Source organism: Salvelinus fontinalis, chromosome 38 (genome assembly GCF_029448725.1).
Source record: "Salvelinus fontinalis isolate EN_2023a chromosome 38, ASM2944872v1, whole genome shotgun sequence".
Taxonomy (NCBI): domain Eukaryota; kingdom Metazoa; phylum Chordata; class Actinopteri; order Salmoniformes; family Salmonidae; genus Salvelinus; species Salvelinus fontinalis.
Window position 1 is genome coordinate 22,519,608 of NC_074702.1, and position 24,724 is coordinate 22,544,331.

General features: G+C 45.2%; 1 protein-coding gene across 2 annotated transcripts; it reads left to right on the forward strand.

Annotated features, from left to right (window-relative positions):
* Nucleotides 1–5,826: 5,826 nt before the first annotated feature.
* Nucleotides 5,827–24,686, forward strand: LOC129838182 (aggrecan core protein-like). 2 transcript variants are annotated; one of them, XM_055904978.1, is made up of 14 exons: nt 5,827–6,071; nt 12,646–12,728; nt 13,127–13,513; nt 14,185–14,359; nt 14,488–14,636; nt 14,725–15,018; nt 15,148–16,947; nt 18,190–19,812; nt 21,572–21,679; nt 21,831–21,989; nt 22,508–22,590; nt 22,856–23,000; nt 23,106–23,288; nt 23,441–24,686. In XM_055904978.1, exons 1-14 carry the CDS (start codon nt 6,067–6,069, stop codon nt 23,566–23,568), a joined length of 5,322 nt encoding a protein of 1,773 aa, XP_055760953.1. In that variant the 5' UTR covers nt 5,827–6,066; the 3' UTR covers nt 23,569–24,686. The 2 variants fall into 2 exon arrangements, with proteins under 2 accessions (XP_055760953.1, XP_055760954.1); XM_055904979.1 differs by having other exon boundaries at nt 5,828–6,071; nt 14,509–14,636.
* The last annotated feature ends 38 nt before the right edge of the window (nt 24,687–24,724 follow it).

Below are 24,724 nucleotides of genomic sequence, written 5' to 3' on the forward strand. Positions count from 1 at the left end.
CATTTATTCATGTTGCTGTTGTTGACTTATACTTCAAAGCTGCGGGACCCATAAAGAGAGGCCCCTGTTGTACCTTATCAAATTTTATTTGTCACATACACATGGTTAGCAGATGTTAATGTGAGTGTAGCGAAATGCTTGTGCTTCTAGTTCCAACAATGCAGTAATAACCAACGAGTAATCTTACCTAACCATTCCACAACTACTACCTTATACACACAAGTGTAAAGGGATAAAGAATATGTACATAAAGATATATGAATGAGCGATGGTACAGAACAGCATAAGCAAGATGCAGTAGATGGTATCGAGTACAGTATATAGATATGAGATGAGTAATGTAGGGTATGTAAACATAAAAGTGCATAGTTTAAAGTGGCTAGTGATACATGTATTACATAAAGATGGCAAGATGCAGTAGATGATATAGAGTACAATATATACATATACATTATATTAAGTGGCATTGTTTAAAGTGGCTAGTGATACATTTTTGATCTATTTCCATCAATTTCCATTATTAAAGTGAGCTGGAGTTGAGTCAGTATGTTGGCAGCAGCCACTCGATGTTAGTGGTGGCTGTTTAACAGTCTGATGGCCTTGAGATAGAAGCTGTTTTTCAGTCTCTCGGTCCCTGCTTTGATGCACCTGTACTGACCGCGCCTTCTGGATGATAGCGGGGTGAACAGGCAGTGGCTCGGGTGGTTGTTGTCCTTGATGATCTTTATGGCCTTCCTGTGACATCAGGTGGTGTAGGTGTCCTGGAGGGCAGGTAGTTTGCCCCCAGTGATGCGTTCTGCAGACCTCACTACCCTCTGGAGAGCCTTACGGTTGTGGGCGGAGCAGTTGCCGTACCAGGCGGTGATACAGCCCGACAGGATGCTCTCGATTGTGCATCTATAAAGGTTTGTGAGTGCTTTTGGTGACAAGCCAAATTTCTTCAGCCTCCTGAGGTTGAAGAGACGCTGCTGCGCCTTCTTCACAACGCTGTCTGTGTGGGTGGACCAATTCAGTTTGTCCATGATGTGTACGCCGAGGAACTTAATTTACTACCCTCTCCACTACTGTCCCGTCTATGTGGATAGGGGGGTGCTCCCTCTGCTGTTTCCTGATGTCCACAATCATCTCCTTTGTTTTGTTGATGTTGAGTGTGAGGTTATCTCGTCGTTGTTGGTAATCAAGCCTACCACTGTAGTGTCATCCGCAAACTTGATGATTGAGTTGGAGGCGTGCATGGCCATGCAGTCGTGGGTGAACAGGGAGTACAGGAGAGGGCTCAGAACGCACCCTTGTGGGCCCCCAGTGTTGAGGATCAGCGGGGTGGAGATGTTGTTACCTACCCTCACCACCTGGGGGTGGCCCGTCAGGAAGTCCAGGACCTAGTTGCACAGGGTGGGCTCGAGCTTAATGACGAGTTTGGAGGGTACTATGATGTTAAATGCTGAGCTGTAGTCGATGAACAGCATTCTCACATAGATATTCCTCTTGTCCAGATGGGTTAGGGCAGTGTGGTTGAGATTGCGTCGTCTGTGGACCTATTGGGGCGGTAAGCAAATTGGAGTGGGTCTAGGGTGTCAGGTAGGGTGGAGGTGATATGGTCCTTGACTAGTCTCTCAAAGCACTTCATGATGACGGAAGTGAGTGCTACGGGGGGGTAGTCGTTTAGCTCAGTTACCTTAGCTTTCATGGGAACAGGAACAATGGTGGCCCTCTTGAAGCATGTGGGAACAGCAGACTGGGATAAGGATTGATTGAATATGTCCGTAAACACACCAGCCAGCTGGTCTGCGCATGCTCTGAGGACGCGGCTGGGGATGCCGTCTGGGCCTGCAGCCTTGCGAGGGTTAACACGTTTAAATGTTTTACTCACGTCGGCTGCAGTGAAGGAGAGTCCGCAGGTTTTGGTAGCGGGCCGTGTCAGTGGCACTGTATTGTCCTCAAAGCGAGCGAAGAAGTTATTTAGTCTGTCTGGGAGCAAGACATCCTGGTCCGCGACGGGGCTGGTTTTCTTTTTGTAATCCGTGATTGACTGTAGACCCTGCCACATACCTCTTGTGTCTGAGCCGTTGAATTACAACTCTACTTTGTCTCTATACTGACGCTTAGCTTGTTTGATTGCCTTGTGGAGGGAATAGCAACACTGTTTGTATTCGGTCATGTTTCCGGTCACCTTGCCCTGGTTAAAAGCAGTGGTTGGCGCGAATGCTGCCATCAATCCACGGTTTCTGGTTTGGGAATGTTTTAATAATTGCTGTGGGTACGACATTGCCGATGCACTTTCTAATGAACTCGCTCACCGAATCAGCGTATTCGTCAATGTTGTTGTTGGACGCAATGTGGAACATATCCCAATCCACGTGATCGAAGCAGTCTTGAAGCTTGGAATCAGATTGGTTGGACCAGCGTTGAACAGACCTGAGCGCGGGAGCTTCTTGTTTTAGTTTCTGTCTGTAGGCTGGAAGCAACAAAATGGAGTCGTGGTCAGCTTTTCCGAAAGGAGGGCGGGGGAGAGCCTTATATGCGTCGCGGAAGTTAGAATAACAATGATCCAGGGTTTTACCAGCCCTGATTGCGCAATCGATATGCTGATAGAATTTAGGGAGTCTTGTTTTCAGATTAGCCTTGTTAAAATCCCCCGCTACAATGAATGCAGCCTCAGGATATGTGGTTTCCAGTTTACATAGAGTCAAATAAAGTTTGTTCAGGACCATCGATGTGTCTGCTTCGGGGGAAATATATACGGTTGTGATTATAATCGAAGAGAATTCCCTTGGTAGATAATGCGGTCGACATTTGATTGTGAGGAATTCTAAGTCAGGTGAACAGAAGTACTTGAGTTCCTGTATGTTGTTATGATCACACCCCGTCTCGTTAATCATAAGGCATACCCCCCCGCCCCTCTTCTTACCAGAAAGATGCTTGTTTCTGTCGGCGCGATGCGTGAAGAAACCAGCTGGCTGCACCGACTCCGATAGCGTCTCTCGAGTGAGCCATGTTTCCGTGAAGCAAAGAACGTTACAGTCTCTGATGTCTCTCTGGAAGGCAACCCTTGCTCGGATTTCATCAACCCTGTTGTCAAGAGACTGGACATTGGCGAGTAGTATGCTAGGGAGTGGTGCGCGATGTCTCCGGAGCCTGACCAGAAGACCGCTTCGTTTGCCCCTTTTACGGCGACGTTGTTTAGGTTCGCCGGCTGGGATCAGATCCATTGTCCTGGGTGGAAGGCAAAACACAGGATCCGCTTCGGGAAAGTCATATTCCTGGTCGTAATGATGGTGAGTTGACGTTGCTCTTATATTCAGTAGTTCCTCCCGACTGTATGTAATAAAACCTAAGATTACCTGGGGTACCAATGTATGAAATAACACGTAAAAAAACTAAATACTGCATAGTTTCCTAGGAACGCGAAGCGAGGCAGCCATCTCTGTCGGCGCCTGCCCGGGTCAGGGTGTGAACCGTGTGCTACCTCCTTTGGCTGTTCTGTTTTCCCCCCTCCTTCTGTGAAGACCTATGCTAGGTATTCAAAGAGAACCGTTCTGTTCTTCTCATGTCAGCCTTGGCCTACCTCTATTGACCGAGCAGGCAACTGAAAACCACGGTATCGCCACCGCTGGTGCCAGAGCTCCTGATGGCTAAATCTAGGACATTACACCTTCTCGCCAGAATGTACCAGTGATTCTGAGAGGGCACGCCACTCTATGCCAGTCTTCCCGGCTGCCACCCATTCACTGGTTACGTGGATCCTTGTTTTACATTGACGGACATCTTGACTCTTCACTAACTATCCACTGAGGTTTAAAGACAATTCATTTCACAAAAAAACTTTGACTTGTTGGAGCTTTCCATCATTTCCTCCTATCAGATGGTTTTTACCATTTCATGTCAAGGAATAAATTGTCTCTCATGCATATTCACTTGTAACTCCACTCCCACTTGTGTAGGCACCGCAGAGTGGACCTTTACAAATGGCAGAGAAGCCTGAGCTTTAAATTCTGCCACAAAATGCCTGGTAGGTACCATGCAGAGAAGTCATTGCGCAAGGTTGAGAATTGACCTATCAATGCATTCATCAGTGACACAGCTGAAGAAGTATGCAGTCTGTGAGATAAGTTAAACAGGTTCTCATTAATATTGATTTAAAAAGGCAGTAAAGTATTACAGCAGTGGAACAATCAGGTCAGTGATCAGATTTAATCCCAGGTGGAATGTATGTCTTTGTGCCATGAAGGGATATAGCTGAATGAATTGGGAAACGTTGCCTGGAATGAAAGTATTCCCAGAGCAAGTTATTAAAGTTGTAACATACATGTATTTTCTGCAATTATGTTTTGGCCCTCACATCATTATCAATTATACCATTGACAAGGATGGTCGCAATAACCAAGAATGAACTGGACATTGGGTGGGAAGTGCATATCAATTCCTCTGGGCCTGCAGTCCAACAGCGGCGTCCGTCCCACTGGCTTCCCAGCACCCATGTTGACCGTCCCGCACCATGCCTATATGTTAGATTCCTCCACAGCCCGCCACTCGGCCGCGACTGTCAGCTGAGCAAGGCTATGAACAAAGCCGTATTCACCCTCCCCTCTTACCAAGACCTCTTGCTCAGCACTACTACCATGCTATACCCACATTTCTAACTTCTGTCTGTTCATACCGTTGGACCATTAAAACCTCTGTGGGTGGCCAGCATCCACACTCTGTCCACAAGTGGTGAGCATAGCAGACATGAATCACAACTCTGACTTTGCAGCCTGTCTGCGAGAAAGCAAGGTCCTGCTTTGTGTCTAGTCGGAAATCTGTACATAATCGTTTCCCACATCATTTCAACCTGTATCATGTGTTTGACTTTTATAGGAAACTGGGTTAACTCTGATGGCTGTGAAAGGACAAATAGTTCCTCCACATTCTCATATTGTTGTGCAAGTAATCCAATACAGGTCTTGATGAATCCCACAGAGATTTTGTTAAATTGGGAACTGAAATTGCATAAGCATCCAAATGGAACTCAAAGCAATGTGATTGTGACACTTGACCTTTGTTTGGCCTTTCATGTTGTCGATAGGTTGAGCAAAAATATCTGCTATCATCCACATGTTAATCAAGATTATCCCAGATTGATAACCCTTAATTAATCCCTTTGTGCAGGGGCACATACTGAGGATAATTTTAGATTGTTCACCATTAGCTGTTAACCCTCAGTCTTGGATGAATTGCTATTTTCTTGAGAGCCTTGCAATATTTCAGGGGAGCTTATAGGAGGAGTATTTTAATGAAGTTTTCCTCTCCTTTTTATGAGTGATCAGCGATGGTCATAACTGGTCATATTCTTCATGACAGGCAATGAATAGGTCTAATCAAATCACCATGATATGTGCTCTTCTCACTGAATTTGGAGCTTTGAAACAAATTATTAAAGTGGTTTACAAGTTTGGTTGGTCAATTTAAACAGTTAAACGATTGCTCAAAATAGAAAAATTGAAGAACCAACATATTGAAGTGCTGTTTTCTTTTAATTGTATTATAGGTAACTGGAGTATGTGAATGGGTGCTGCTGGTAGCCTATAGGGCTCTATTGTAGTCCCACTGCAGCATCCTCAGTGGTACCCTCTTCTGCGAGATGGTGTGGGATCGCAACTTTGAATTCAGGCTATTGACTTCTGATAGAGTGATTCCTAAAGTGACTAAAGTGATTCCTTCAACCTGCATGCTTGTGGGCGATTGATTTGTTATTTCCGTTATTTACCCCCCCCCCCCCCCCCCCCCCCAATCATCGCGCAAATGGGAAAGCGTTCTTGGTCGGAGGAAGAAAGTGGGCTGTTCAAGATTTTGGTGTGCATAATTCTCTGCCCCCCTATCCCAATCCCTCTTTACTTTGCTTCCTTCGCTGGCGGACGGAGCTCAAGTCGTTCTTTAGCTTTTTCAATTCAACTTGGGGAGCCTGGCAACCCATTGTCTAATTTCATTCAAATTTGGTGGAAAAAATAATTATTAGAAGTTGCACCTGTCGAGTCTGCTTCAAAATACAAAGGTCCACAGAAAGGATACTTTGAGAGGGTCGTTTAAATGAGGTAGGTGATGGATTTGTAAATCATATATTTTTGGCATGTCCTTGATAAATATAAGCATACATTTCTGTCGCAAAATAACACGTTTGGTTCATGAATTAGCCAACAAATGTTTTTCGTTGTGTAAATCAAACTTAAAATGCTCAATACACTGTGACATAATTATAGCTATTTAGAGACATTTTCGAAAAACGTTTTAAACAATATAGCCTATATTTTTCGTCAGAAATATATAATTAAATATTTTCTATCACCTCTTTTAGCCTACTGTTAATGCTATTCTGTAGGTCAAAATGACAATTTTATGGAAGTTTATTTTGATATAAAGTTATTTTGACTTACCACGAGCCCACAATCTCAAGTATTCAATGTAAAATAACATTTTCCTCGTGCATTGTTTGCTGAGCACAGTTAAGCAGGATCCAGACAGATTGTACCTGCTACAGTGCTGTGTAAGGATTCACTCCAAACTGATTTTATTAAGTAAATCGCATGGGGCAATGCACACTGTTGTTGTAGGCCTACTTGTACCTATAGATATACAAGTTGTACTGTACTCCAAACTGACTACATATGGACATTCTGTGACAGTGAATACAGCATATTTTCCCCAACAACTACTGTATTAACATTAATACCAGTGGCTTTGTTTAAACATATTGATTAAGACATACAGATCTCTGAACTGGAAAGGGAAAGGTGGAAACCTAGTCAGTTGCACAACTGAATGCATTCAACTGAAATGTGTCTTCCGCATTTAACCCAACCCCTCTGAATCAGAGAGGTGCAGGGGGCTGCCTTAATCGACATCCAGCCCGGGAACAACTGCCTGTCAAAGGCTTGGACCTTTTGATGCCAGTTGATATTTGAGTGGGCTAACACAGATGTTTTGTGGAATGTCAAGTGATAGTTACGTTGGAACAGGTATCTAGTTGCTCTACACCTCTCACGGTCAGCATACCTATTTGGCTAGTTTTCTTCATAGTAAGGGGCACTTACAATGTATAGGCTATTTCATGACATCTCAGTGTTGATTTATCAACACCTCTGTTTCTAAGCTGATGTTGTCGTTTTAAAAGAACTAACATCGACCCATACAGTATGTTGACCTAGTTTATTTAGTACTATGCTCCAAGCAGGACCTTTCTGATACAGTATGTATGTCAACAAGCCTTGTACTTTTACATGGAAAAGTGGAACTGTAAACGTTTACGTGTGAGAGAGCCCCCCAAGCCCAGCCCCTGGATGTGCTCATCACTCAAGCCCCAGGTAGGGGGAGCCATGAGGAGCTCCCTGAAATATGAAGAGGGGTGTGAGGTGAGCAGAGGAAGTGACACGCATGCCCTAGCCAAGTGGACTCTACTGCATGGAGTGGAGGGAGAGAGAGAGAGCAGGGTGAGTGCATGACCACTCTGCTGTACAAGAAACAGAATAATTAACTTCTGTTTGTCAGCTTGAAACTTTTATAGTTTTTATATTTAAATATTCAGCCAACCAGTCACCGGAGAAACGATAAGCAGGTCTGTATCATAATATATGCTGTTTAGCAGACACTTTCATCCAAAGCGACTTACAGTCATGCAAGCATATACTGTATTTTCGTATGTGTGGCCCTTGTGGGAATTGAACCCACAAACCTTGGCTTAGCAAGCCCCATGCTCTACCAACTGAGCCTCACAGGACCATTATTATTATCTCTTCCATAAAGAAAGTAGAGGCATATAAGAATAAAGGTGCACTTTGATGACACTTAGCTGAGTTTTAACAGGGCCGGATAATGCCCTAGTTGTCAGCCTGACGTTACTGGTATCTTAATCATGTTCCTATGTACGATCAAGTAGCTATATCCTCCTTGCAGCCTGACTGTCAAGACAGACACTTTGATGCTATGGTATCTGGGTTATCCTTCTCAGTTTGACTAACCTTGCAAATATGACTGCCCATTGCAAATATGAGATCACTGGTTTCTAAATAGGTCATTGCACCATCTTCGTGCTGTTGACTGACGAGAGTGGACTGATTTGGTGTACTGCTGTGAGTGTTGCCACAGTTTGCCTTGACAGTCTCCCATAAGCCCTTTAAGCGCTCAGAAGCCCTACATTTCTGCCTAATCAGCCCGTGGCACAGGCTACAAATTGGCCAAGGCTCACTCCCCCCCATCCACCTCCATGAGTCAGTCCCTTTGGCTGGAGTGGCTAACAGCTAAAGCTAATAGCAATATGGCTAATGTCACTCCTCAGCTGGACCTTCTGTTGTGTCCTGCCCTGCCGGAGGGGCACTGCTCAATCACACCAAAGCTTCCTTCCTGTTGACTTTCTCTCTCTCTCTCTCTTTCCTCTCTTAGTGCACTCTGTACAATTTTGCCTCCCCCCCCCCCATCTCTCTCTCTCATAGCCCCTTCCTTTCTCATTCTCACCCCCCCCCCCCACCCCCCACCCTTTTTTTGCTTCCTACCAGCCTGGGCCTGTGAGGGGGTATGAGTTGCCCCTAGAGATGGGCAGATGGAATCATTCAAGATAACGCGAGGCAGGATTGGAGGATGGGCGTGGTGGTGGGGTGGAACGAGGCCGGGTAATGGAGGGTGGCAGACTGGCAACGGTGGTGGTCTGTGCCATTTCCATGAAAGGAGGGGGAGTCACTCAGATTCGGGAACTATACGAAAATAATGACTAGGACAGCTGGTGTCTGATAAGCTACAGAGGAGAGAGGCTGTGTGGGCAAGGTGTCTGTGTTCGTGTATACGATATCTCATTCTATTTGACCATAGAGAGTGATGTATCAAACCATTACTTAAGCCAAAAGAGAAATAATTTGTTACTAACCCTCATTGAATCAGTCCAAGAAAGTATAAGTCCACTTACAGAGGTACTTACACACCCACACACTTCCCCCTTCCCACCACCATCATCCCCATCACCAACACTGTATACTGCAGTCCTTCAGCCTGAAATGACCTTTCTTGGTCAGACCAAGGTGAAGTCATTGGTTATTCCAGCCACTTGTGATGCACATCTAAGCACTTCTGAGGTTGCCTGGGATGCGTCTTCCCCTCTCTCTCTCCCCAGAGGAAGCCCTCTCCCGCTCTCTCCTTGGAGTATGGAAATGTGTCATGGCTAAGGGCCATGTGCCCAACACAGCAGGGAAGAAAACTACTGTGTGTGTGTTAGAGTTTGGCGATATGAACAAAAATCCATATCATGATAAATTTACTGAATTATCATGATAATGATAAGTTGAACGATAAGTTTACAAGTTACTTTTTTATATTACACTTAAAACTACTTCTACCTCTTTGAATTTTGTGGCTACCATTGTCCCGTTTCATTTCAAACTTCACATTCCTCTAGTAAAGGCAACTTATCATTATTATCGATATCAGTAAAATGCCCTCGATAAATGTTTAGTTCGGTCTGTGTCGATCATTTTGGGGTTTATTGTCCCAGCGCTAGTGTGTGTGTGTGGATATTGGGGGGTGGTGATGTTTTGGGTGTTGGGGGAAAGGAATACATATCAATGCTGTCTGCTTATATACTTAATTAACAGTCATAGGATTGAGGAAGATTGAATGGAGGGTAATTGAGGAACCGGACAAAAAATACTTAATTTTCCTAGAAACCGGAGCTGAGACAAGTAGGAGAGGGAAGGCTGCTAATGTGACAGTTAATTTGCTTGTCCACATTCTCTCCATCTACTGTTATGGATACTGCCACAGATCCATCAGCTTCCCAATTTCAATTCAACTGACAGTTATGTGGATGATTTACCAAATGATTTTCTTCACAGGTTCGAGACAGTTTTGTTCATGTGCAATTTACCAACTTCTATCTTCACCACTAATCTCCACTGTATTATCAGTGTCACCACTTCCGCCGAAGTCGGTCCCTCTTCTTGTTCGGGTGGCGTTCGGCGGTTGTTCGGGTGGCGTTCGGCGGTTGACGTCACAGGCCTTCTAGCCATCGCCGATCCACTTTTCATTTTCCATTTGTTTTGTCTTTGTTTTACACACCTGGTTTCAATTCCCCAATTACATGTTCATTATTTAACCCTCTGTTTCCCCATGGTTTTTGTGCGTGATTGTTTTATTTTAAGTTCGGTCCGATGTTTGTGGTCTTGGTGTTACTTCATGTATTTAATATTTGAGTAAAGTTCCTTGTGTTACTCATCTCTGCTGTCCTGCGCCTGACTCCTCTGTACCAGCTACACCCAGATCCTTACACAGAGATCACACTCTAACAACCCCCATGTTTACTAAAGGATTTACAGTTTATGTTATGCAATAGGTCACTTTACTTCAAACTTTGAAAATAAAGTTTTACATGGGAACTTTGGGTAATTGATCATTAAGCAACAATCGGATTACTACAAAACCAACATTAATTTCTGCCTTGATTTCTAGTTAATTTAGTTCTTTAGTTCTTCTTCTTCTAATTCCAGTTCCTGATGTGATTTCCCACAATATCAGGATTCTATATAAAAGTGAAGCAACAATCCAGGCAGGCAGTGTAGTGTATAGGTTGAGATTCTCTTCCTCTAACCTCGTCACTGGTTGCTTGTAAAATAGCTTGTAAAAAAGATTAAAGGGTCTGGATGTGACTTTTACAGTTAGTCGGCTTAATCTACCGTGGGCTGTCAGTAGACATTTCCTCCTGCTTCTCCGTTTAGCGGAATCATCACTTCCTCCTAAGTCAAACTTTAGGACATCAAGACATTTGAATTACAGGGATATATCTGCAGATATAATAATTATAAAGATAATTGGCCTGATGATACATGAATGCCACCTACAGTACTAGATAGTTTAGGTTGAATAAAGAATTCACATTGACTATATTGCCGAAGTTAGACTTGCATTTGAATAAAGGCAATGTACTGTACACTGAGTGTACAAAACATTAATAATGCCTGTTCTGGCCATGACATAGACTGACCAGGTGAATCCAGGTGAAAGCTATGATCCCATATTGATGTGTAGATAATCAGTGTAGATGAAGGGGAGGAGACAAGTTAATTAAAGAAGGATTTTTAGGCCTTGAGAAAATGAAGACACGGATTGTGTATATGTGCCATACAAAGGGCAAGACAAAAGATTTAAGTGCCTTTGAACGGGGTATGGTAGTAGGTGCCAGGCTCACCGGTTTGTATCAAAAACGGCAACGCTGCTGGGTTATTCACGCTCAACAGTTTCCCATGTGTATGAAGAATGGTCCACCACCCAAAGGACATCCAGCCAACTTGGAACGCTTTTGACACCTTGTAGAGTCCATGACCTGGCAAATGGAGGCTGCTCTGAGGGCAAAAGGGGTCTGATCAATAATAGGAAGGTGTTCTTAATGTTTTGTCCACTCAGTGTAGATTCTCTAACTGTTAGAAAGTGATCACTAAAGCAACCAGTGCACTGGGTTTGCAGCATGACTGCGCAGTTCATTCACCAACACATCCAGTGGGGGGACGACGACTCTATTCATGTATACATTTTTGCACCCTCTAAGAAACGCACTGCTTATTTGAATACACCGGCCTGCTCAGAATGGGTAATGTGGCGGTCCTATCGAGTCAGTGGGGAAAATGTGTAGCTGTGTCTGTGTGTCTTTAGTGCGTGGGTAATGTTAATGGGGTGGGGGTGGTTGGGGTTTAACATTTAGGTTGCTAAAAGGGATATAATGATGATAAAGCAGTGGAGTTGAAGAAAGGGCTTTGTGCCATGCCATCCTGGGGGAATTTGGGGGACATCAGAATTCTGCTCACACTCGAGAGCTCCCAAAGTCTGACTCATGCCAACTGGATAACACCAAGGCCACACAGACAGTTACTCTCTAACACACTCTAGTTGACTGTGACTGATGCTAAAAGGCACATGCTGTACACAGCTACTTTATCGACACACACACACACACACACACACACACACACACACACACACACACACACACACACACACACACACACACACACAATCTGACTAATGACACTCCTTGACTTAAATAGATTTATATACACATGTAAAAACACAATTCCCCACAAACACATATCCATAATCTCATCAATTAACTTACTGGAAGCTCAACAAAATTCTGCAGAACTAAAGAACAATCCCTCACACTTGTCATACAAATCAATTTGTCAAAATGAAGAATGAATATTTGTTATTTCAAAAGGACTTCAGCCTGGTCAGGACTGACGTTGCATGTGATGGATTAACACACCCTCCTATCCGTTCTCAAGGTCTCTGCTAAATGACAGCGCTGATGTCTTAGCCACGGCTTTAACTTTACGGTAGTAGAGGCTGAGGTGGTTGGTGAAAGTTGGCCACTTGCCACTATCTAGTAATATACTCTGAGGTTGATGAATGACTGTAAGCATGAATCAATATTTGTATATTTTTTTATCTTGTCTCTAGGTATCCAAAGAGGCCGCATGACCCTCTGAGAGTTATTGAGGGAGTCATCCCTACCTCTGCCTCTTCTTACTTTCTCTACAGCACTTCTCCATTTGTCTATTAAGCTGTCACTATAATGATAATGTCTTTCTCTCTTTGTCTCTCTCTCCCCCTCCACCTCTCTTTTTCTCTCTATTGCAGATTGGAGATGCTCCTGTCTTTGCTGCTGTGTGCCATCTGTCCGCTCGTCCTACCGTCCTCCTCTACCCCCAGCCAAGCCTCAGGTGCGTGACTACCCTGTCAGCTCCGGCTATACTGACATCCATTTAATTATCTATGACCTTTGACTTCTAAGGGTATAGGGGCACTTTTTAATCACTCCCCGATCATTCATAGTTTTTGCTGACACACACACTCTGGAAACAATTTTAGAAGGTGTGACTTTAGAAGCATAAATCAAGGTTAACTGATGTGCCCAGGTGTGTAGAGGACGTGTCTCATCCGGTATTTGTGTCAACAACACCATGACTTCAAGTGACAACTGGCAAGACTTTTGAATGGGTTCCAGACTTTAACAAATAACATTAACTGCAACCTGAGACGCCCCCCAATTGTTTTTAAACTGTGAACTTTTTGACTGTATAAAGTCAGCAATTTAACCCCTTCATTCTGCACTCTCCAGATGACTCCAGACTCCTACAGGTGACCATCCCTACGACCCCTCCCTTATCTGCCGTCTTGGGGGGCTCTCTTACCCTACCTTGCCTGGTGTCTCTGTCCCACCCGCCCCCCAATACAAATGGCCGCCATGCCGTACTCTCCCTACCCAGGGTCAAGTGGAGCGTGCTGTCCCAGGGACACGAGACTGAGATCCTGGTGGCCCGAGGGGACAGGGTGAAGGTCAGCGAGGCCTACAAGGACAGAGCCTCCCTGCTCCATTACGCCTCCTCCCCAGCCGACCTCACCCTGAGGCTGAAGGGCCTGCAGTACAACGACTCTGGCTTCTACCGCTGTGAGGTGCAGCAGGGCCTGGAGGATGCTAACGATGTGGCTCAGGTCAAGGTCAAAGGTGAGGCCAGGGGTTGATGTCATAGATGTAGGGGATAAGCCAGAGTTCCTGACCTATGACAGTAACAACTCAGGAGTGCGTGTGTCAAGGCTTGTGGCTTGTGATTTGAATAATGAATTCACTTGTTAAATCAACTTCAATTAAAGTTAGAGGACTTTAAGCCTTGATACAATTGAGACATGGATTGTTTATGTGTGCCATTCAGAGGGTGAATGGGCAAGACAAAAGACTTAAGTGTCTTTGAACGGTGTATGGTAGTAGGTGCCAGGTGCACCGGTTTGTCTCAAGAACGGCAATGCTGCTGGGTTTTTCACGCTCAACAGTTTCCTGTGTGTACGTGGGCCAGAACCCCTGTGCAACGCTTTCGACACCTTGTAGAGTCCATGGCCCGATGAAATTAGGCTGTTCTGGTGCAACACGATATTAGGAATGTGTTCTTTATGTTCTGTACATTTATTGTACATTTCTGTACCTTTATAATGTCATACAAATTCTGCTGAGATTAATTGGTTGTCCCACCCTATGCACCCAGCAAGTAATAGATTATGGATTGCCTGACCAGAGCAGTTTGTAACCTAATAAAACAGATATAGGCTACCCTTGTGAATGTAGCTGTAGTTCACACAAAATACTGAATCTGAAATAACGCCAAGACTGTGGACCTTCAACAGGGGTGGTGTTCCACTACCGGGATGCTTCCAGTCGCTATGCCTTTACCTTTGCGCAGGCCCGGTATGCCTGTGAGGAGATCGGGGCTCACATCGCCACCCCAGAGCAGCTCTTGGCAGCCTACCACAGTGGCTATGAGCAGTGTGATGCGGGCTGGCTCTCAGACCACTCAGTGAGGTAGGGGCCCGGCAGATAAAAGACCACTGTAAATGTTCTCTCATATCAAGCGGACACAGATAGAGAGATGCTTTCATCCACTTCAATATACTTTCCTCCTGTTATAACAGTTGTTTAACACTATGTAGTATCAACACTCTTCTCCACAGATATCCCATCCAGATGCCACGAGAGGGATGTTTTGGAGACATGGATGGGCATCCTGGAGTGAGGAACTATGGGCTGCTGGAACCTGATGAGCTGTACGATGTATACTGTTATGTGGAGAATATAGAGGGTAAGAAAATCTGTTATTTATTGGAGTATTTCATCAATTTGATCAAGTGCAGATGATCACAATCTGATTTCTCCCTCCATATATACAGGGGAAGTGTTCCATGGATCTGCCCCCCGAAGTTTCACCCTATGGGAAGCTAAGGCCTATTGTCTGGCTCAGGGAGCGGAGCTGGCTACCACAGGTCAGCTGTATGCAGCCTGGAATGATGGACTGAACGCCTGCAGCCCGGGGTGGTTGGCTGATGGGAGTGTACGCTACCCCATTGTCACTCCCAGGGAGCGTTGTGGTGGAGGGGAGCCTGGAGTCAGGACTGTCTATCGCCATTTGAACCAGACAGGCTTTCCAGAGGCACACACTCGCCACGACACTTACTGCTTCCGAGGTAAGAGCTTTTGAAAGCATAGGTATTGATATGATACTGGGCTTCAGTAGTGGCATCCAAACTCAGTTCCTACTGTATTCTAAGTCATCCTCTGGCCTAACTTTTATTCATTGCCCTTGCATCTGACAGGCAACAGCAACACTCACACAGAATCTCCCCATGATTACCTGGCAACAGAGCCAGAGGACATCGGCCAGGACATTGTGACGCTGCCTGAGCCTCTGGAGGAATTCAGCCTGGGTCAGGTGACGGAGCAGGTGGTGAGCGAAGAAGCTCAGGGCTCCCTGACTGCCGTCCCTGTTCCAGAGGAGCAGTACGCATCAGAGCATATAGAGGAGCAAGGGGCTGTCCCTGGAGAACAGTACCCAGAGCAGAGGGCTGTCCCTGGAGAACAGTACCCAGAGCAGAGGGCTGTCCCTGGAGAACAGTACCCAGAGCAGGGGGCTGTCCCTGGAGAACAGTACCCAGAGCAGAGGGCTGTCCCTGGAGAACAGTACCCAGAGCAGGGGGCTGTCCCTGGAGAACAGTACCCAGAGCAGGGGGCTGTCCCTGGAGAACAGTACCCAGAGCAGAGGGCTGTCCCTGGAGAACAGTACCCAGAGCAGAGGGCTGTCCCTGGAGAACAGTACCCAGAGCAGAGGGCTGTCCCTAGAGAACAGTACCCAGAGCAGAGGGCTGTCCCTGGAGAACAGTACCCAGAGCAGGTGGCTGTCCCTAGAGAGCAGTACCCAGTGCAGGTGGCTGTCCCTGGGGAGCACGGAGAAGAACAGGGGTTTGTTCCTGGAGAACACGGAGAGGAGCAGGGGGCTGTTACTGAGGAACAGTACACAGACCAGCCTGGAGAGGAGCAGGGGGCTGTCGATGGCCAGGGCCCTACTGTTGTCTATCACGAGGAGCTACCCTTTCCGGTTGAACCCCAAGACCCATTCACCCCCACATCCTTCCCCCAAGAACTGGAGCCCACAGAGGACACCTGGCAGCCGGTGAAAGAGGTCAGCAACCCAGAATCATATCAGCCTGCCCCTGAGGAGACAAACTTAGACTCAAACTACACAGTCACACCCTTTGATGAGCTGAATGCAAACCCAACACTGTATCCACTTTCTCCCGAGACAAATCATGAGTCAGGTGATCTTACAACTGCTCATGAAGACAACATGAGTAGCCCCGATCCCTACCAGCCCTTGTCAGAGTCAAACGTGGAATCAGGAGAACTCTCTATAGAGGGTGTACCAGGGACTGCTCTGGAGGCCCCCGTGCCCACCACAGGGTATGAGGAGGTGGACGGGTCCAGTGATCCACAGCCCATGCCTGGCACAACCCCTGAGAGTGGTGTGTCTCAGTATGGTATTTCAGAGGAAAGCCATCTGCAAACAGGGATCACCCAGGAGACCGAACACTACACTTTTACCTCTGAGACCGCAGGCTACAATGTATCAGGAGTTGAAGCCACTACTAGTCATGACAGCTCTCCAGAGGAGGAACTGGAAAGTGGGCTGCCCACACCTGAGGAGGACCATTCTGGAGATGAGCATGTCATCCAGGAGCATGTCACAGACACAGACTCGGTCTACCCAAGCACCTCTTACGACCTCTCAGGAGGGTCAATCAGGCCTGAGGGAGCCATCGCTGGGGGTGTTGAGGAGACATCTGTATCTTCCACTTCACCTCACGAGGAAACGGAGCTCTTCCCTGACCAGTCCACCACTCAGCCTCCATACTGGGAGAACACACCTGAATACCGCCGTACCAACTCTGTGGACCACAGTGCCAGTGTCCTTCTCCCTGAGGAGCATACCACATCACTGGACTCATTAGTAATCCAGACAGCGGAGAACAGTGGCTCTGCTACTGCTGAGTCAGGAGACCTGGCTCCCCTAAGCCCAGTGGAGATGGACCCCAATGAACTGATCCCTACCTCTGAATATGGTGAGTCCATAGAGAAGCCTTTCTGTGCATTAGGGGCATTTTTTAAACACTTTTATTTATGTAATGTACTGAAGATTTAGTGTAGTAAATATTCAGATGTGTATTTAATGGTATTGAATGACATAAAAAGCATGAGGTGGCGCACCCCTAAAAAAGGTGGTAGAGGTGCTGACTAATGGCGTGTAAATTGTATTTATTAATTTATCTAACCTTTATTTTACCAGATAAGTTGACTGAGAACACATTCTCATTTACAGCAATGACCTGGGGTATAGTTACACGGGAGAGGAGGGGGATGAATGAGCCAATTGGAAGCTGGGGATGATATGGTGGCCATGATGGTATGAGGGCCAGATTGGGAATTTAACCACTGGGGTTAACACCCCTACTCTTACGATAAGTGCCATGGGATCTTTAGTGACCACAGAGAGTCAAGACAACCGTTTAATGTCCCATCCGAAAGACAGCACCCTACACAGGGCAATGTCCCCAATCACTGCCCTGGGGCATTGGGATATTTTTTTAGACCAGAGGAAAGTGTGCTTTCTACTAGCCCTCCAACACCACTTCCAGCAGCATCTGGTCTCCCATCCAGAGACCGACCAGGACCAACCCTGCTTAGCTTCAGAGCCAAGCCAGCAGTCGGATGCAGGGTGTTATTCTATAAAAAGCTATAAAATTGTAGGCTATTCAAAATTCAAAATTATATAAAAATAGAGTCGCACACTCTATATACAAGCTCCCAGTAATTTATTTGATAAACCACCAACATTTCAGCATCACTGTGCCTTCTTCAGGGTAATGTCATGAATGCTTTAACGTGAATGTCTACATAACCTGGTTCAAGCATTCATGACATTACCTTGAAGAAGGCACAGTGATGCCGAAACGTTGGTGGTTAACCCAATAGATTACTCGAAGCTTGCACAGTATTTATTTTATATTTACGTTGATTTAACTAGGCAAGTCAGTTAAGAACAAATTCGTATTTTCAGTGACGGCCTAGGGACAGTGGGTTAACTACAGATTTTTACCTTGTCAGTTCGGGGAATCGATTTTGCAACCTTTCGGTTACTAGTCCAATGCTCTAACCGCCCCGTATATCTTTATTAAATTACATGAAAACATCTGTGCATATGTAATGTGTGATACATTTTTTTTATTAAGAGCTGAACACTCAAGTGGGGACAGGGTTACACTAACCGTAGGCTTGAATAATGTTTGTGATCTGTTTCCTGGCAGCTTTTGACCCCACTCAGGAGCAGTCTGGTGTCACGTCACCTGACTCCTCTACCCTAGATGACCATGTGGAGCAGAAGGCAGGAGGCACAGTGGACGCATTATCAGAAGTTTCCATGGGCTCCACTGACCTGGGTTCAGTTCCAACTGACGAAGTCCTCACAGTTACTTATGACACTGGCTCTAATGAAGCCTCTGGGGTCCACGAGGGAATGCTTGACGTTACCCTCTTGAAATCCCCCAAACCTATAACCTATTCCCCCCCGACCCAGCGATCCGTGGAAGCAGAGGCCAGCTCCCCAGGTGACTTCAGAACCTTCATCCCAGAATCCAGCGTTCCATCTGGGTTTGATCCCCTGGAGGAAGGGCTGGAGAAGGTGGAGCAAGAGGGGTTGGGTGAAATCTCAGAAGTAGTCGAAACTACTACTCCAGAGACAGCTTCTGGTGAGGAGGGGAGTGGAGATGAGCAGAATGGTCAGGAGGTGAGTGGAGAAGAGGAGAGTGGTCAGGAGGTGAGTGGAGACGAGAAGAGTGGTCAGGAGGTGAGTGGAGACGAGAAGAGTGGTCAGGAGGTGAGTGGAGATGAGAAGAGTGGTCAGGAGGTGAGTGGAGACGAGGAGGGTGGCCAGGAGGCGAGTGGAGACGAGGAGAGTGGTCAAGAGGCAAGTGGAGACAAGGAGAGTGGTCAGGAGGCGAGTGGAGACGAGGAGAGTGGCCAGGAGGCGAGTGGTCAGGAGGCGAGTGGAGATGAGGAGAGTGGTCAGGAGGCGAGTGGAAACGAGGAGAGTGGCCAGGAGGCGAGTGGAGACGAGGAGAGTGGTCAGGAGGCGAGTGGAGACGAGGAGAGTGGTCAGGAGGCGAGTGGAGACGAGGAGAGTGGTCAGGAGGCGAGTGGAGACGAGCAGAGTGGCCAGGAGGCGAGTGGAGACGAGGAGAGTGGTCAGGAGGCGAGTGGAGACGAGGAGAGTGGGCAGGAGGCGAGTGGAGATGAGAAGAGTGGTCAGGAGGCGAGTGGAGATGAGGAGAGTGGTCAGGAGGCGAGTGGAGACAAGGAGAGTGGTCAGGACGCGAGTGGAGATGAGGAGAGTGGTCAGGAGGCGAGTGGACACAAGGAGAGTGGTCAGGAGGTGAGTGGCCAAGAGGGAGTAGAGTCCAGCTCAGGATCAGGATCAGGCGAGGTGCATTCTGCATCTGCTGAATCTGGAGAAAGCTCAGGGATCCTTGAACCAGAAGTCCCATACATCAATGAAACTGTCACTCCCATCAATGGCACAACTGTCAATGGCACAGATGAAAGCGAGCCTGAGTCGAGCACAGATGCGCCCTCTACTGACATGGAGATCACGCTGCTCCCTGACTTGTCCCAGACCCCCGTGCCCTCACCCACCGTACCCCAGGAGTCCCGGGCCGATGTAGATCTGGAGTACAGTGGGGATACCTCAGTCACGGAGGATCCTGACTCCATCACTCCACCCACTGAGGAGCCTGAGGAGACCCCCAGCCCGACGCCCACCACAGAGGACTACGATGACCAGACTACGACGGCAGCACCCCTATATCCAGAGGACGTTGATGAGGAGAAACTGATTACCACTCCTACTACTCCAAGATTTGGGAACATTTCAGGTAACGTTCAATGCAACTCAAACCATGACAATTATTTGAATGCGTGTGTTAATGCAAATCATAATTGCATACTTTCTACCATATACCTCACCTTAAATTACTCACTTGACTCTTGTATTTATTTTATGGTCTCATGCCTCCCCCACTCTGCTTAGTCATTAGAACGTTTTTAAAAATGCATTCACATGGCAGTCAGAGTAAACAACTGACTCAGCAAAAGAAGGGGATTATCGTTGTTTCTGTTGGAGGTAAACACACAGCAGGGGGAGCTGTCTCTGTTCATAGCAGCAAAAGATTGGGAACATAATATGCAGTGACCTCCAAAGGTATTCGTACAGTGACAATTTTTGTTTTTCTTTTGGCTCTACTCCAGGACTTTGGATTTGAAATGATACAATGACTATGAAATTCTAAACGCTTCTACATTAATGTGGATGCTACCATGATTACGGCTAACCGTGAATGATGACGACTGAGAAAGTTACAGAGGCATAGATAACATACCCCTCCAAAAGTGTTTTGAAACATATTCTATTCTTATTTCCAATACAAGTGACTCCAAAATGACACATTACATTATTCACCATTAATTTATATTGGGCACAAAATAATCTGAAACACAACCAAAACAAATGCATCCAACAGGTTTGTAGTCACAAGCTTGATGTACTGTATTTAGTCATTGTGTTCTAGGAATTTTGGACCAAATACTAATCTTTCAACTACTTGAATACACATAAGTGAATTTGTCCAAATACTTTTGGTTGCCTAAAATGGTAGGACTATCTACAAAAAGTGCTGTAAATTCACCCGATAGGTATGAAAATACCCTTACATAAAAGCTGAAAGTCTGCACTTTAAGCTCATAGTCATTGTATCATTTCAAAGCGCTGGAGTACAGAGGCAAAACAACAATAAATAAAGGGGCAGTGCAGTCAAAAAAGGATTTCCTGTTTTTTGTAATGATATTTCCACACTATGAGGTCGAAATAACACTCTGAAATTGTAAAAATTATGATCGTTCCCTTTTAGTACAAGAGCTTTTTTTTTAAGAAAAAAAAAATACCTGGAATTTCAGCCTGTTCAGGTGGGAGGGAGCTTTTGGCCCACAGCATGACATCACAATCCGATCTGATTATTCTGACCAATGACCAGTCATCTTTTATTTGCATATGTATCCTCTTACTTTGAAGGGGCTCTAGAGTCTAGACAATCCTATCTGCCAAGCAGGGCTGTATATGTAAATATATTTTAATTTGTATCAACAAGCTCACACAATCATACTGAGCAATTCAATGGCAAAATGAGACTCAGGAAGTTATTTTCAAGTAGTTATTTTCCTTTAATAGACATATACAGTGATGATCTAAAAATAAAATGTAAAAGACTCCACTTCATATATGCATGTGAAAAGATCACCTATGTATGAAATTTCCTCAGTACAGGGGCTTGAATAGGTAAAATTATATTTTCTATAAGCTGAACACTCAGGCCACTGTAGGCCTATAGTCAGTCAGTCTGGTGATGAGTACTGTTGGTATAATTGCTCCCTCCAGTGGCACTTAAATAAATTCCCATGTAAAACAACAATAAAGTGATCCCGTCGTATCTGTCCTTTACATTGACACTATATAGGGTGGATTCAAAAATGGAACACACACACACACACACACACACACACACACCAAAAATATTTTAGATATGTTGTTACTGCATTTACATTGGTGCCAATGCTTGTCCTCTCCTACCTTTGTCTCAGATGCCTGCCTAGAGAATCCTTGTTCCAACGGGGGAACATGTGTCAACAGTGGGTCTTCAACCAAGTGCCTTTGCTTGCCCACCTATGGAGGAAACATGTGCCAGACAGGTACAGTAACAGATTTCATGTTTTGTTTTCTCAAAGATAATGTTGAAATAATTAACATTATAATGTTATGTGTTATTATAATATAATATTAATTATGTATATTTTTGTCTCCTCTGTGTGCATCTAACCTCTTCTTCTTCATGTTGGTTAGACCTGGAGGTGTGTGAGCCGGGTTGGGAAAAGTTCATGGGCTTCTGTTACCAACATTTCACCAAGCGTCAGGGCTGGGAGGTGGCAGAGCAGCACTGTCGTTTGTGTGGCGGTCACCTGATCTCGGTCATGACCCCTGAGGAGCAGGACTACATTAATGGTACAGCAGGCCTGAAAACATGTCCTTTGATCTTGTAACAGACAGCGCCGAGTGCTCTGCATAACTTGACCTGTGTAACCCTCATTCCCTGGATTGTTAAAAAGGTGTTATTCAATCACTTGAATGGGAAAATTTGTTAATTTAACTATTTATCAGAGCTTCATTCAGTGTGAACAGAACTTAGTCCTAAAATGCATAAACTGAATGTGTAATGACCCCTCTGTAACCCCAGTACCATCTGTGAGGAATATTTTGTAAACAAATGAATTTATTTGTTTAAAGGTTGAATGGTCCAGGGAAGACGCAACATTGTCTTCTTTCATGTCTTACCTGCCATTCACTCATTTTACCCTGGCTTTGATGCCAGTGTTGATATTGTGTCTGGAAATATGTAGCAGATGATTATCCAGCATTCCTTAGTTGTTTCCCATTGCCTGTAGTCTTACAGCGGCCCCTACTTGCTAGTGAGCGAGTGTTTGCAGGCCCAAACTTACAGTGAGCTCTCTCTTTCCCTTTAGATAAGTACAGAGAGTACCAGTGGACGGGACTGAATGACAGGACCATAGAGGGAGACTTCCGCTGGTCTGACGGGAATCCTCTGGTGAGTCTCACATAGTCTGTGTTCCCATCAAATATGTCTAGGTTCTCCATAAACATAATGTTAATTGCATGAACGTGCCTCTGGGATTGTATCCCATTGGTATACAGAACATCCTCATGTTTTGTTAGACCTGGTGCAAAAATAACCTCCTCCTGGTATGTGATCTGCTTCTCATGCTACTTCACAGCTACTGTATACAGTATGTGAACTAACAGTATTACAACTCCTCTACTTCTTCATCATCCTTCCCATCTTTCTCTGCCAGTTGTATGAGAACTGGTACCGGGGCCAGCCGGACAGTTACTTCCTGTCTGGAGAGGACTGTGTGGTGATGGTATGGCATGACGGGGGGCGCTGGAGCGATGTGCCCTGTAACTACCACCTCTCCTACACCTGCAAGAAGGGCACCTGTGAGTACACAACCAAAACCACGACTGTAGTGTAGCATAGAAGTCCTCAATCTCTCAGTATGGTTTTAATGTATTTGCACCCCTAACAGCATTATCTCTGTTCAGCTTTCTGTGGCCAGCCCCCCGTCATTGCCAACGCCAAGGTGTTTGGTAAGTCGCATCTGCGCTACGAGACCAACTCCAAGGTGCGCTACTACTGTGAAGAAGGATTCCTCCAGACACAGAACCCCGTCATTAAGTGCCTATCCAACGGCCAATGGGAGGAGGCTTTGATCAACTGTCACCCTGGTGAGGACAGACATTCATTCTATTGATTGACATGAAACAAAATAAATGTATGATGTGTGTGATAGGTCTCTAATGTTATCATTGTATGACCCGCTTAAGTTATTTTATGCTCACTGTGATAATGACATGATGTACCTGCTATGTTTTTCCAGCCCTGACCAACTTAGCAGAGGTAGAGCAGAAGGTCACAACACCACCCTATCAGAATGAGGGGGTGGAGGTGGTGGACACAGCCACGGAGAAAGCCACTTCAGAGTTCTGGGACATCAAGTGGAACTAATAAGCTCATCAAACTCAATATGCCCCTTCCCTCTGCCCTGGAATCCTATGTTCCACTCAAAGACTGTCCAACCTTGTCCCTCCAACAAGGTGGAGAAATAAATGTTCTCCCTGAGAACGAGTCATCACATTCCTGTCACCAGCTCTTTCCAGAATAAACCCATTTAAAACATCCACAGACTTGATGTTACTCGGACCTAGTGCCGATCGATCACACTTACAATAAGAGTACATCCCAACATATGGCCACGATTAGAGGAAATGGATCAAATTTGCACAGTACAGTTTGTCATTGGAATGAGCTTTAACGAAGATGTCCCATCCATCATTGGGCTTGTTTGTTGTATAATGATATGTGATTGTTGACTAGTGAAATTCTTTGATATTCACCTGTGCTACGACACTGTTGGATTATTGTATTTGACTGCGATTAACATATATTATGACATGTTTATGATGGTATACAGTAAGATTTTGATGGAGAGTTTTAGTAAAGTGCAACCTAAATCTCAACCTCAGCTGGTCTGACATTAACCGAAGCCACTTTCCCCACTCTCTGCCACCAAGACAGAATTAAGATGTCCACTTTCGTATGCTTTTGTATAAGAAAATCTCCTTATCAATCCATATCTTCTCAATTCCCACAACACAAAGCATTTTCTCAACATGTCCTCTTATCTGGTGCTTTGTTTTTCAGGTGTCTTACGAACTTTGGACCCAAAATTAGAAGCCAATATCCACTTTTAATGTACTTGGTTTGAAAATAGCCAGAATCCAAAGTTTTTTTTTTTATACTCTCGTAAAAACGTAATCACTAAGATACTAGGAAGAACATGTGAAAATGTCCACAATGGTATTTCCGTTTTCATGCATCAATGATGTCATTGTCTTAGTTCCAGTGGAAGTAATACTGTACGTTGGTAGTGTTTAACAGTAATCAAATAATGCTAATTGTAAATCCCATTTGTGACTGCACAATTGCATATTGAACTTGTTATGAAAGAAAAAATGTAATTGTTAAACTAATTAAAAAGGAGATGGATTAAATGAAAATAAGAAAAATATCATTTTTGGAGAGTAGAAAATACATATCTAATAAAATGAATTGATTACAATGTATTTATCCATGTGAATATGGTTGCATTTGAATTATATTT